Source organism: Marmota flaviventris, chromosome 1 (assembly GCF_047511675.1).
Source record: "Marmota flaviventris isolate mMarFla1 chromosome 1, mMarFla1.hap1, whole genome shotgun sequence".
Taxonomy (NCBI): domain Eukaryota; kingdom Metazoa; phylum Chordata; class Mammalia; order Rodentia; family Sciuridae; genus Marmota; species Marmota flaviventris.
In genome coordinates this window covers 47,929,519-47,944,520 of record NC_092498.1, presented here as the reverse complement: position 1 = coordinate 47,944,520, position 15,002 = coordinate 47,929,519, and the positions used below count along the sequence as shown (strand labels likewise).

Sequence of the window (15,002 nt, the reverse complement as noted above, 5' to 3'; positions counted from 1 at the left end):
TTTATTTAAATGCTTCCTGACTTTGTTTGTTTACTGCACATTGGTACTAAAAACAACACAAAGGGGAAATATGTGAAGCATTAGGGAATTTATAATAAGCAATGTTCAGCTACTGTCCTGGGGAGGAGCACCCCAGAGCTATTTGTTTTCTGGAATTTATGATGTAGACCATGATAATTCAATAATCCAGGTTAAAAAAAAAAGTGAGGTGTTTTTTGTTGTTGTGTTTTTTTTTTTTCTGATGACTTCAGCTAATATACATTGGATAGACAATGTATAAGCACTGCACTTGATAATGTGCTATTTTTAGAATTGTCACATGGTAAGCGCCCTCCTTCATGTCATAAGGCTATTCCACTAAAAGGAGTGGGGATGATCTCTGAGCACCCTGAAATAATTTTTCTAAGGCTCTTATGTTAGTCTGCTAGGACTGCCATAACCAAGTACCACAGATGTGGTGGCTTTTAATACAAATTTATTTTTACATGGTTCTGGAGGTTGTAAGTCCAAGATCAAGGTGCTGGCAGGGCCTGTGTCTTCTTAGGCCTCTCTCTCCGTGGTTTATTGTGTTAGCCACCTTTTTTACTTTATGACAAAAATACATTACATAAATAGTTTTGAAGAGGGAAGATTTATTTTGGCTTGTGGTTTCAGAGGATTCAGTCTATGGCTGGCTGGCTAAGTTGCTTTGGGCTTGAGGTGAGGCAGAACATCACGGTGGAAGGGCATGGCAGAGAAGAGTTGCAGGGCTCATGACAGCCAGGAAACAGAAAGGGAAAGAGAGACAGGAAGGAGCCAGAGACAGAAATAGTTCCCAAAATGATACCATGTGACCTATTTCCTCTAGCTATAGCCCACCTGCCTACAGTCACCCCCCAGTGAGTAGTCCATTGTTTCAGTCAGCTTTTTCACTGCTGTGACTAAAGGATATGACCAATACAACTGTAGGGGAGCAAAAGTTTATTGGAGGGTTCACAGTTTCAGATGTCTTAATCCAGAGGGAAGCAGCTCACATCATGGTGGTCAAGAAGGAGACAGAGAAACTCTACTCTCCAGATACAAATATATACCCCAGAGCCACACCCCCAATTAACCACTTCCTCCAGCCACACCCCATCTGATTCTAGTCACCGCTCAGGGATTAACCCACCAATCTGTTAACTCTCACAATCCAATCATTTCTCCTCTGAAACTTCCTGTATCGTCTTACAGCTTTGGGGGGATAACTCATATCCAAACCATAACATTCTTCCCCTGGCCCCCAAAAGCTCACACTCATCTTGTTATGCCAGATTTGTGGGACCCCAATAGACCTCTAGGAGCTGAATCTGATGCAGGCACACACAGTCTTTATTGGAAGCTCAAGCCTGGACTCACAACCTTCCCGACGCAGAGGTCCCAGGGAGTGAGTCCTGGTCCTTTGTTCAGTGAGATTTTATAGGTTTGGGGGGGATACTCTATGCGTCACAACATCACATAGCAAATCATTCCATACCGCGGGAAAGTCAAACAACAACTCTTAACATTGATTAGCACATTCAATGGCGGGAACAATTTGGGTAGGGGTGATTGGTTAATATAAGAGGGGGATTCGTTTGAACTGATTGGTTTAGGCCACGAGAGGTGTACGTGCTAAACTACATGGTTTCCCAACATGTTATCAACCACCATAAACTATTTGGGGGTCATCTGGCAACCCAGGTATTTTCTCTGTCTTATGCTGATTGGAGGTTGCTAGGGGGGTTGCTATGGGTCCTTACCTAGCCTAACTGAGTCAGGGACACCTGGCACAGAGAGCTCTCCTGTTATTTACAGACAAACAACTCAGCAGGGTGGGTATGTGCTGAGGAGTGCTCTGTGGGTTTTTCCAAGGACAAGGGTCACGCCCCCTTCCTTAGGATAGGCCTTGAGGTAGAAGCTGCTGTTATTTGTTTATTTTTAAAAATGGAGTCACATTAGTTTCTCAGTCTGACAATGCAAAATATATTTAGTCCATCCCAAGAGTCCCCATAGTCTCCACAGTTCTGAGATTGCTCAAAGTTCAAGTCTAGAGTCTTCTCTGAGGCTCAAGGCAATCTCTCATTGTGAGCTCCTGTAAAATTAAAAGCAATTTAAAAGTATCCAATATATAATGGTACAGAGTAAACATTTCCATTCACAAAAGTAGGGACATAAAAAGAAGGGATAGGACCAAAGCAAGACTGAAATTCAACTGGTCAAACAAGTCCTGTAGATCCATGTCTGGCATCTGGGGCACATGGCATCATAAATTCCCTCCAAAGGGCTTGTGTAGCTCCGCCCCTGTGGCCTTGTTTGTTGCAGCTCAAGGGGCCTTTCTTTTGGCTTGTCTCTGCTTGATTCCTGCAGATTTCCTAGGACAATGTCTAACATTACTGGTGTTTCTTAATCTTGGGGGTCACCGTTGCAGGTTTGGCTACCTCCTCAAATCTCCATACCTTGCCTTCCCATGGAGTGCCCACAGGGACTCTGACCCTGCTGCACTTTGCCTGGCTTCCAAGGCCTTCCCTTTGAAATCTTGGTGTAAGCCTCCATGACCCACTAAGTCCAGCATCCTGCATTCCTGCAGAACCAGTACCCCCATGTGATGGATGCTAAAGTCTGCCGCCATCTTGAGCAGTAGCCAAGCCTCCAGGGACCCTGGCTGCAGCTGCCTCTGAGTGTCTGGGTGGCTGAGCATGTTGAATAAACTTCCTAGGCCTCCTTGTGCAAGAAGGATTCCCCACTGGTCTCTTCTCAAGAAAATTTTCACTTTTACTCCCTTGAGCCTGAGATGGGTTTGATCTTGCCAGCTCCTGAGATGTATCCAAGCCATCTTTCTTACTGTCAAGGCAAAAGTCTTTAACATGTCTTTAGTGGCAATAATGTCTTTAACAACTGCAACTTCCTTAGCCCCAGTATTACTTCCACCTTTGAAGTCCAAGTTTTTCCAATCTTTCTGCTCTGCTTTCTTCTCCTGATTATCACAAAAAACGTGGCTAAAGGCTGCCAGCAACATCCATGCCACTGCCTGAATGCTATGCTGCCTAGACATTTCTTCTACCAGATTAAAAAGTCTATTGCTTTTAAAATCAACTTCTTATAAAGTCTCAGGACATGGGCAAAATCCAGACAACTTCTCAGCCTGAGGTGAGGCAGAACATCATGGTGGAAGGGCATTGCAGAGAAGAGTTGCTGGGCTCATGACAGACAGGAAGCAGAGAAAGAGAGACAGGAAGGAGCCAGAGACAGAAATAGTTCCCAAGATGACACCCTGTGACCTATTTCCTCTAGCTACAGCCCACCTGCCTACAATCACCACTCAGTAGTCCATTAAGTTATTAACCCTTTAAATAGATTCATCCACAATGAGGCCGTGACCCTCATAATGCAATCATTTCATTAAACCTCTACCTCTGAACTTTGCCACACCAAGACTATGCTTTCAACACATGAGCTTTTGGAGACATTGCAGATCTAAACTATAATACTTATAGCTGACCATCTTCTCCTTGTGTCTTCACAGTTGTCTTCTCTATACACATCTGTTTAAATTTCCTCTTCTTATGAGGATGTCAGTCATTGGATAAATACTCACCCTATGGACTAATTGTTTCTATAAAGACTGTATGTCCAAATAGGGTCACATTCTGAGATACCAGTAACTGGAATTTCAAACCATGAATTTGGTTGGGTGGGTGACACATTTCAGACTCTAATACTCCTCTTCAAAATAAATCAGAGCTAAAATTCACCTTTCAGGTTTCTGTTTTCTTGATCTCTTGTTCACTGTTACCCTAAGCATGTGCCTCAATTTAATGGAATCTTGCTTAAGTCCTAGTGGCATTTATTTAGTACCTTTTTAAGAAACTATTACCTTTAACATAGTGGTTAGAGTACAGGCTTTGGTATAAGCAGGCTCTGCTACATATTGGCATATGACCTTGGGAAATGACTTGACCCATCAAGGGATCTCAGTTTATTTATGTATAAAATGGTGACTGTATGGTATTTTCTAGAACTGGAAGTGTTAGCAACAGTAAAGCTAAACTATGCAGTGTTAAAGGAGGCAGGAAAATGACAAGAACTATGGTGATGTGTTTGTATAATAATGAATTTACTGAAAGACATGTTCAGGAAATGATTCGGTACAAATTCACTATCCTCCATTGAAGAAGAAAGATAACTATGTAAAAGAAAAAAAATTCAGAGACTTATGAAAAAAAAAAAAAAAGTTTGGCCCTGAACATAGTATGTTTAAGTTATTTGGAAAAGCTAGGTCAGTGGATCACCTCATTTCCTGACAAAGTCAGATAAATGGGCTGTACCACTGTGATTGAGTTAGGGTGTTCCAAGGACTGCCCTTGGAAGTCATCAAATTTGGAAGGACTCATGCCATTAGAAAATGAGAGAAATGAGTTTTCTCTGAACGTAAGGATTTTAAAAGACTGACTTTGGAAAACAAAAACAAAAACAAAAAGACTGACTTAGAATTGTAGTAGTTGATAATTTTTAGAAAGTGAAGTCCTTTTACTGCAAGTTAGTTTTAAAGACTACTCAATGAGTTATGTAAAATATCTGATGTCAAATTATATTTGACTTAAATTGGTGATGTTTCTGTTATGTCTGGTTTTAGAGTTTGACTTTGTGATGATTATAATATATTCATGACTTTTAGAATGAGTTGATACCAGGAAAATATTAAAAACATTTGTAGCACTTCTCAAAACTTTAGTATTAACTATAGCTTTTAGTAATCATCATTTATAACACTCCCAAGATAACTGTTGTTCTTTTTAAACATCAGATATTTAGGCAAGTGGAAAAATCCAAAATAAATTTTAGTGTTTTCCTTATTTGCTTTTTCATGAGAAGTTCAGAATTCTTCAAAGTTAACTTTAGTTAAACATTGAATTGATGATGCACTATTAATCTTGAGCACAGATTGATCTCTTGGGCTACATCATTTGCATAACCAGTCACTCTTGGCAGAGTTTTTCTCTGTGACTACCCATATTCCTTGCTTCTGACTCTATGGAAGAGTACTTGTTCCTCCTTTACCCAGGAGCAGAAAATTATTCAGCATAGATAATTCTCTGACTCTAATCTGTGTATGTCTTTAAACTGTGTTTCTAAACCTTCATCAGAGTTTTTTGCTAATCTTTGGTGCAACAAAACAATGAAGAAAATATAGTTTTCTTAAATATTATTTAAGAAAGGCAATATAAGTTGTAAGTCCAACTTTATTCAAGCTTAAAGGCACATATTTTTTTTTCTGAAATTATGATAATAGACTATGATGGTTTATTTCAAGAATCTCTTTCTGTTGAATGAAAATTTGTTGGCCCAACCTGTTCATTTCTTGAAGTTTTTGGAACTTTTATTGGTTACGGATTCCAAGTCTTCAATCTTTATGATGGATTGGTTAATAAATCTTTTCACAGAGATTATGGAACTTTTAATACAATATTTAAACATGTTGAACAATTAAATAGCTAGATGATATACAGTCGATTAACTACTCTCTAATGGCTAGAAGGAAAAGGTAAAGGTAAGATTTCAGCTATCGGATTTGTTATTTTGTACGTCAAATCTGCCATTGTATGACGACCTGTGGAGGGTGTTGGAGTTGGGGAAGGAGACTCGGTCAGACCTAATTTGTTTTTATGTATTTGGGGCATTATGGTTCAGAATTGTTCCATTATAGGGTAGGTAGCCCTGGTGTTCCTTTACAGCATTTCTATCATCAACTAGAATATACACATATCATTAGGTGATGACAGAAATGAGTTTAGCTTTGAGTACAAAAATTTAAGAAATCTAACATTCAATCTTCCATAAGTTAAAACAATATTTTTGTAGTTTCTGAGCCTGACCAGTAATTCTTTTGCAGTTTAAGTGCTGTGGAGTGGTGTATTTCACTGACTGGTTAGAAATGACTGAGATGGACTGGCCTCCAGATTCCTGCTGTGTCAGGGAATTCCCAGGATGCTCCAAACAGGCCCACCAGGAAGATCTCAGTGACCTTTATCAAGAGGTAAGGCCACACTTATCATGGACAAACCTTTTAAAAATAACTTTGAAGAATTGAAAATATGCCTATGAAATTTTCCTGTGTAAATCTGAAAGGCCTTAAAACTTGTCTCTGACATGTGGAGACACAGGATAAAGCTAAAAAGCCAACATAAAAACCTGAACACTAAAGACATTTTTAAGTGAGAAGACCCAGTTTTACAACTACTAATTTTCAACTGTATTGTTTAGAGCCAAGTTCAGTTGCCAACTCCTAGAGAACCTTTGAAAACAAGCATATGTAGATGATATAGCTAACTCTGAATATTTGGAAAGCACAGAGTTTGGAGTTCCTGGGCAGAATATGTGTGTTCAGGCCTCCAGGGATTTGGGGGGAAGAAACATTCTAAAGGAAAACACTTCTTGCTACTCTTCAGTTCCCCCTGCTGGCTAATGCCAGTAGTGATGCCAGTTTTAGTTTGCTGATGGAATTTTATAATCACTTGGATTAAAGTCAACCTTATGTGCTAAGAAACTTACACAGTTGTGCGTTCTGGGATAGTTGATCCAAATCATCAGTTACTTCTTATTACTTTCCCTATTCCTTCATTTTCAGTGGTGATTTTCACACTGTTAGGAATAGAATCCCAATTTCAAATTAAAGTCTAGAACTGTGTTGTCCAGTACAATAACTGCTGGCTCCACGTAGTTATTTCTGTTACAATTAAATTAACGTAGATTAAAATCTCAATGTCTTATTTGCACCATCCATTTCCCATGCTGAACAGCCTCTTGGTGACTAGTGACTCTTGTACTGGGTGATGCAGATATAGGATATTCCATCATTACAGGAAGTTATTGAGCATTTCAGATCTTGAATGGAAACTCAAAGTGTGACTCAGATAGAAGGGAAGCTTCTCAGGCTGAGAGGCTAGGTTCAGTCCCCAGGAATCTATTTCTGTCATCTATCTTTATCTATCTATACATACATATATAAATATACATACATGTATATACGTGTGTGTGTATGTGTGTGTGTGTGTGTGTGTGTGTGTGTGTGTATCTCCATTCAAGTACCAAACTAACAAAGCACTCTTGAAAAACTCTGGCTTATGTCTTGGGATGCTGAGGCAGGAGGATTGCAAGTTCAAAGACAGCCTCAGAAACTTAGCAAGTCCTAAGCAATTTCGCGAGATTCTGTCTCAAAATAAAAACACAAAAAGGGCTGGGGATTGGCTCAGTAGTTAAACATGCCTGGGTTCAATCCCCAGTACAAAAATAAATAAATAAAACCAAACCAAAAATACCCCCACAAACTTCTGGATTAACACAGATTAACTACTTACGCTATTCATAATACACACACACACACACACACACACGTGTGTGTCTGTGTGTGAGTGTGTATATAAACATTCAGTATGGCTAAGAATGAAACTTTAAAATGAAATACATCAAGGTTTATAAAACATGCATTTTGTTTGTGGGAGGAGTACTGGAGATTTAACCCAGAGATACTGGGGATTTAACTCATGGATGCTTTACCACTGAAGCTACATCCCCAGACCCGACTATTTGATTTTTTATTTTAATACAGGGTCTTGCTAAATGGCTGAGGCTAGTTTCAAACTTGGAATACTCCTGCCTCAGCCTCCTGAGTCACTGGGATCATAGGCATGCACAACTGTCAGCAAAACATGCATTTTTGTTTATTTCAAAATGGCTTACTTTAGGAAATTATACATTTTCCCCAAGAAATGCTGTCATTTAAAACATCTTAAAACATTTTTTAGACTGTCTGCCAAAGTCAGTTGCAGAGATAAACAGTCCATTTTTACTATATATCAATTTGAATGCTATAATGAATTAATGAAAAGAATGCTGGATTACCTGCACATGTGATCTACTGTACTCATATCATAGATATGAGTAACTCTTGGCTGTTGGAAAATTTTATCTCAGAGAATGAGAATATGCTACATTCAAGAATATTTTGTTTTTAAAAAAGAGTGCTCTGTCCTCTTGAAGGCATAACCTGAAGAATGCCAAATATTTAGGAGTTTCATAATTTCATGAGCTTGCTAGGGTATCACAAGCTGAGGGGCTTCAGCAACTGAAGTTTACTGCCTTGTAGTTCTGGAGGTTAAGAGGTCCAGGTCAGTGTGTCAGCAGGGTTGATTTCTTCTGAGGGTTGGGAGGGAAAACCTGGTGTAGGCCTTTCCCCCAGGGCTGGTGGCTTGCTGGCATCCTTCCCATCTGGTAGAAGCATGCCCCAACTATGCCTTCATCTTCATATGGTAATCTTCTTGTGTGTGTGTGTGTGTGTGTGTGTGTGTGTGTGTGTGTGTCTTCAAACTTCCCCTGGGAGCCCACTTTTCTCCAGTTTGACTTCCTAACTTTATCATATCTGCAACAACCCTATTTCCATTTCACATTCTTTGGTTTGGAGATTAGGACTTAAACATGAATTTTGGGAGGATGCAATGTAACCCATGACAAGAATTATGGAAATAACTTGTTTATTTTAAAAGAATAATCAAAATACTTTTTTGTCATTCCACACACAACTAAGAAGCATTGTATTTGGATGCTGTGATTTTGAATGTGTTATGTTTGGCAACATTCAGCTTCTGTGAAAAGGAACACAAGAGGTGTAGGTAATTGAACAAAGCATTATTGGGTCATAATTTCTAGGTCCCTCTGATTATGCCACATCTTTTGTTCTAGATGTGAACTGAATACCGTGTTGATGTTGGTTAGTGTCTGTCATGGTATAGTCAATTAACAAATACAACAAAGTCATGATTGGTCCATAAAACAAAATAGTACTTAATTTTTACAAGATAGTAGTAAGTGCAAACATAACTGTAGATATTCATATACATTATAACTTACTATTAGGCATTTAAAAACAGGTAATTACAGAATAGATATGTGTAGGACATGTGAATTGAAACCCATCAATTTCCTTAGTGTGAATTTAATACATTTTTTCTGCTTTTTAGAAGTATTAGGTCAATATTGAAAATTATTGGGTTATAACACTATAGTATAACTTCTACTTTAGTGATTAATATTGATGATGTGATTATAGCCAACACTGAGCTCATGAGAAAGGCAAAACATGAACCAGTTTACTGAATCTACCTGAAAAGTCTGAATGTGGATAAATTATCTTTATTTTTACCTTATTAGCTGAAAAATGTTTAAATTAGCATTTAATATACTATTCTTGTTGTAAAAAAAGTTCATTTTTACATTTGGCTTAGCGTATTTTCACTAATAGTACTTTATAATGGAACACTTTAATTTTAGAATGTCTATAATGGAAAGATGGAAAGAAGCCACGCTTGTGCATATGTGAATTGAAAACTCAGATTATTTTGAATATTTTTGTATTTTTAGCAAAAGATTTCACCAGCTAGCTGACATTGTATGTTATAAGATGTTCTTTAGACACAGATTTCTGGCCAAGGAGAAGGTTCATTATATCATAGTAATCTTATTTTGCATCTCACAATTAATAACAGACACTTACATTGGCAATGATATAGTACATAATTATATGCATAGTTGACTTACAAAAGTGGATCATTTAATAACTTTATGGCACAAGTACAATTAAATCCATAATTAAAAATAAAACTTAATTCCACTTTGCCCTGGAGAACATATGTTTCCTAATTGCAATGTGTCCAGACATCATCCAGTAGGAAGATGAGTGTGTGTGTGTCTAAAAGAAGAAACAAGTGAATAATAACTGGAGGTATTTGGGATGTTTATTCTGAAGTTGAGAATACTCAGGGGAGATATTTCAGATGTCTTCAAATATTTCAAAGTTCATAATTCAGAACAGGAACTAGACTTATGTGTTGTTTCTCCAGGGGCCAGAAGTTACAGGAAGGAAATTTTGAATCAATAGAAGGAAGACCTTGCTCATCAAAATCTGTCCAATTGTGAGACAGGTTATCTTGTAAAACAGTGAGTGTCTCATCACTAAAAATATTAATGTCAAGGTCAGGCAACCGTGTCATTGGTGGTATAGAAAGCGTTTTTAAATTAAGAATGAATCCAGACTAGATGAACTTCAAGGCCCCTTTTATCTTTCATATTCTGTAAACTCAGACAAGAACCGGCTCTCTTTCTATAATCTTTCTTCAGTAGTCTGAAATCAAGAAAATAAATCATCTTCAATCATCTGGTGGCCTGCCTGGTCCCTGACCCAATATTATATGACACATTTTGAAACCTGTGAAAAATGATAGAGCAGAAATATAGCAACAATTGCACATTTTAGGAAGATTCCCATCATAGGTATTGTTAGGTTTGCCACAGAACTCCTCACTCCTCAAATAGCCATCATACGCTACACACTTGTATAAAACTATCAGCTTAAAAGTCACAGATGAAACTATTGCTCACCCTCAGTTTGGTCCCAGTCGTTCATTCATCCAAAATGTCTTGTGATTGTCTCCTGAGTTCCACATGCCTTTCTAAATGCTGGGAAAACCATGAAAAATATTGCTGACAGAAATCTCTCGTTATAATTTATGTTCCAGTTTGCCATAGAGACATTTAACATGGGAAAAATGTAATAGAAAATAATTACATGTGGTAGTACAAAATTGAAGACTCTCAGCAGGGCAGTGGGCAGGACTTTGTTGGCAAGGGAGCTATTTGGAATAGACAGGAATAGACTGTCTTAGAAGATAGTATTTGACCTGTGACCAATTTGTGAGAAGGAGCCAGCCATGAAGAGATTTGAGGAAGAGTATTTTTGGCCTAGGGAACTGCAGGTACAAAGGCTCACCCTCAGGGCCCATGAGCATTGACTATCTATAACCCTGTTCTTTGGACTTATCTGTATAACCATGCTCTCTAAATGCCAAGTGTCAGATTTGGCCTCAGAAAAATGTCAGACTCAGAGTTTAAGTTGGTAAATAAGGGATCTACATGAGTTTCCAGCATACCTATTACTAAATATTGCATCCACCTTGATCTGGAGAAGAAAAGTGGAGAGATAGAAAGGAAAACAAAGGAGCCAGACAGAAAACAGGTGTTTGTATGGCAGGAATTCCAAGACTCTTGCCCATGAGCTATTCTTGGGTGAACTTCAAGGGACAGGTGATATAACCCATTTTAGTTTTTAATATTTTATATGTGTTTTGTCACAGCCATTACTTTCACCAACTTCTTTTAGGAATAGTTGCAGTTTTTAATCTCAGATGGGAAAAGAAGCATAAACAGCTCCTCAAAGGACTGAAATGATATTCTCCTCCTCTCTGTGTCACTTCAAGAAAAATAAATGGAAGTAAACAGGCTCAAAACAGCCCTGCTTCCAATGGACCCACTCACAATAAAAGGCAAAGAGGAACAGACAGTCAAGCAAATGCATCTCCAGAGACACATTTCTTTGTTTTGTAGTTAGAAATAAGACTGCTGCTAATATATTGACTGCTTATTGTGGTTTAGATCTAGAATGTTCCCCACAGGCTCAGACTAAAAGGTTTGTTCTCCAATGCAGCAAGTTCCAAAAATTAGGCTTTTACAATATGATTGGATCATGAGGAGTCTAGCCTTATAGGTGGATTAATCCATTTGATGGATTAATAATTTGGATTATTGGGAATTAGATTTTATTGGAAGGTGTGGGAAGACGTACAGCCCTGCACTTTCCTCTCTCTTTTTCTCTTCCTCTCTCTGCTTCTTCTTGACTACAAAGAGTTGAGCAGCTTCCCTCCACTACACCCTTCCAGCATGTTGTTTCTCAACCTTGGAGTCAGCCAGTTGTGAACTGAAACCTGGAGTCAAAACAAATCTTTCTTCCTTTAAGTTGTTGTTCTCAGATATTTGCCACGGTGACAAAAAACAAAACAAAACAACAACAACAAAAAAACTGATTAATACACTGCTACTTCAGAAGAGTATTCACAGAGGATCATGGAGGGTTGAACAGAGAGATACTCTCCACACAGCTGTGTTGCTTTGAAACACTTTTCCTTTAGACTTCTAAACTTGGTACATTTTATGTTTCAAGTTCAAATTTCAAAGACTCTTAGTAATTTGTTTTTGTGTGTATGTCTTTGACAAATAAGGTTACCCCAAATTACTTATGACTCTTTGGTTGGTCATTTATTTCTTCTTCCAATAAAAGAAAACAAATAAAGGAGATGGGAAAGGGCAAGACGAATGGAAGTGAAGGAATATGACCTTCTCTGAGTCTTGGCTTCCAGGGCAAAGAATCTGAATGGAGAAGAGTACTTGTAGATCTCTAGTGCTCACAGAACACAGACGGGTGCTCCTCCAGGTTAAAGATGAGGAAAGCTTATAATAGTACTTGTTAAAGACAATAAGGAATACTTTATTCGAGGTAGAACTACTGTAGTAGACACAGGACCACTGCAGTGGGGCTCTGGGGGTGGGTAGATTGGGATCAGCTCTGAATACAGCATGGACTGGTAAGAATTTATAGTCAAGGAGGACGGTGAGGGTCAGTGCACAGAAAATTACTAAGAGGAAGTATTTGGCATAAGGATGTATTCTGGCTAACTGACTCCCAAGACAGGCCAGTGGGAATCGACATCAATCACGTGGATGGGAGGCATGAGAAAGGTGATTAGACATCAAATGTGATCAATAGAAGAATGGGGAATTCTAGCTAAGTGAACTTAGCAGCATTCTTACTAAGACTGAACAACCCAAATGTGAACATGAAGATCCAAAGATCAAGGCCTAGTTGACAAAGAGCTGAGGAGAACCTGAGTAGAGTTTGGTCAGAGAGAAAAACTCGGTCAATGCTCATTCTTTTTCTTGCCCATCTCCTTTGTGTTCTTTGTATTTGGCAAATGGTATTTGTTTTATACTCAGTATATATTCATTTTTCTCAACAGCATGTCAGTCTTCAGTACTTCTCATTAACATTCCTTCTGTTAACATTTTTTTGACCAATTTTTAAGATTAGCCAATCCTCTTTGTGTATTTGACTAATGGAAACAATTTTTACTTTAAATTTTCACACACAACATCTTATTATTATAAACTCTTCCTCAGTGCATCTTTGTCTGAGATATGACAAAGTGTTGTGAGTACAGGGAAAAAATAAAAAAGGCTGTATGGAGTAAGCTCTACCTAATTATGGGCTCAGTGGTTTTTCACCCAGCCAACCTTGCTCTTTGTTGCTGGGATTCTTCCACACCCAATACGATTCCACATCTGACACAAAACAAAGTTAGGAAGAAGAATTAAAAGAGAAGTTCAAGGCAGGTAATAACTTAGACCTCCAGCCAGGTCCTGGCTAGTTACACTAACATGATGTTGGTCAAATATGCATAGAATGGAAGGCCACATCAGTAGCTAGAATATGAGGTGGGACTTAGATAATCTTGAAGGGGGGCATATGAAGGAGCTGGCATACAGTAGTCAATCCTTAATTGCTTTTTTTTATGATTGATATATTCAACCAGAGCACATAGAGGTAGCAATATATCTTTGGTCTTCCAATTGTAAAGGATAAATAGGTGTCATTCAGATGTGGAAAATATTTGAAAGGCATGAGGCTGAGAAGGACCTACCAAGCCAAGAAGCAGTGGGGCAAAGTTAGAGCTGAAAGCAGGTGAGCTCAGCCCAGGACATGAGAAGGGCTAGGTCACAGTGATAAAAGGGACAGGGATTGGGTGATGAAGAACCTTGTGTATCTGCTCATACATCAGCATTATACTGAAGTGTGTGCTTAGCTGCCAAATGAAAAGACAAGCCTGATCACAAATTTGAGGCATTATTAGGAAAGAAAGGCTTAGGAAATAGTAGTCATGGGATTCTAGTTTATTAATAATGAAACTCTTTTAGATAAACACACGTAGATCCTCCTGCTCAGAGAGTAAACAGTAGGCAGCTTCTCAGGTTCAGTGATTATTTGGAAAGAATACTCCCAAGAAGTTTCATTCTCAGGGTTCTTTTATATAAAGTCAAAGATGTTCCCACGTGTCTTTTGGCTGACTTCATTATGTCCTCCCAGACTGCCAGCAGGATCAGGTTAGGGTCTGGCTTGGGGTGGTATCTGTTTTATCATTCGAAGCCCTGCAGGATAGGTCTGGGCTGGGGGCTGTTCTTTTTATCTTCAGGCTTTACTTGACCTAATAAGGCCTGGAACTATTCTTCCAGTTTTGCCTCAGGTATACAAATGCATTCTTCTTTTCTTTCAGCCTTTTCCTTGACACAGTTCAATTGTGAGTTTCCTGTTCCTTGTTCACTGTTCAATCAACTTTCCCTCCTGTACTTTATTAGTAGAGACTTGCAATTTTTGCCCTCAGGTTGCATGGATATGAAAGCCTTTACAATATTTTGACCTGAAAAAGTACCTTACATAATAACAATCTTAGATTTGTGCTTAAAAGTCAGGACGCTGGCATTGTAGAGAATGAGGTGAGGTGGGGTTGAAGTGAGGATCGGGTCCCTGAAGCAGGGAAACTAGGTAGGTGACGGTGGTGAATAATTCATGTGATTATGAGGGCTGGGATTCGGGTAGTGGCTTTGAGGATGGAGGGGAGCAAATGAATGTGAAAGATACTTAAAAAGTAAAATGAATAGGATTAGGTGATGAATTGGCTGTGGGGAGTGGGTGACAGAGAACCTACAAACACACCTGGCTTTGATGTGGACCCTGAATAGATGAAGAAGCCACTTATTGAAGGGGAGGGTTGGAGCCTCTTAGTTCCATTTTGGAAGTGCTTTGTTTAAAGTTCTTGTCAGGTACTCTGCATGCATAAACTCAGTAGGAAATGTGGAGCTCTGGAGACAAAACTCAGTGAGGCATGTAGATTGTGTGTGTGTGTGTGTGTTTTAGTCAGCTTTTTTGCTGTTAAGACTAAAAGATCTGACAAGAACAACTTTAGGGAAGGAAAAGTGCAGTTAGGCTCTGGCTCATGGTTTCAGATGTCTCAGTCCATAGAAGGCTGGCTCCATTTCTAGGGGCTTGAGGTCAGGCAGTACATCAT

The 15,002-nt window shown here is 38.8% G+C and overlaps 1 protein-coding gene across 2 annotated transcripts in view; it reads left to right on the top strand.

Moving 5' to 3' along the window:
* Positions 1-15,002, top strand: part of Tspan12 (tetraspanin 12) — a 76,811-nt gene that overhangs the window by 47,476 nt on the left and 14,333 nt on the right. For both annotated transcript variants that reach the window (XM_027926402.3, XM_071612797.1), the window contains exon 7: positions 5,891-6,034. In XM_027926402.3, coding sequence (XP_027782203.1) covers positions 5,891-6,034 — 144 coding nt within the window. The remainder of the gene's footprint in view (positions 1-5,890; positions 6,035-15,002) is intronic.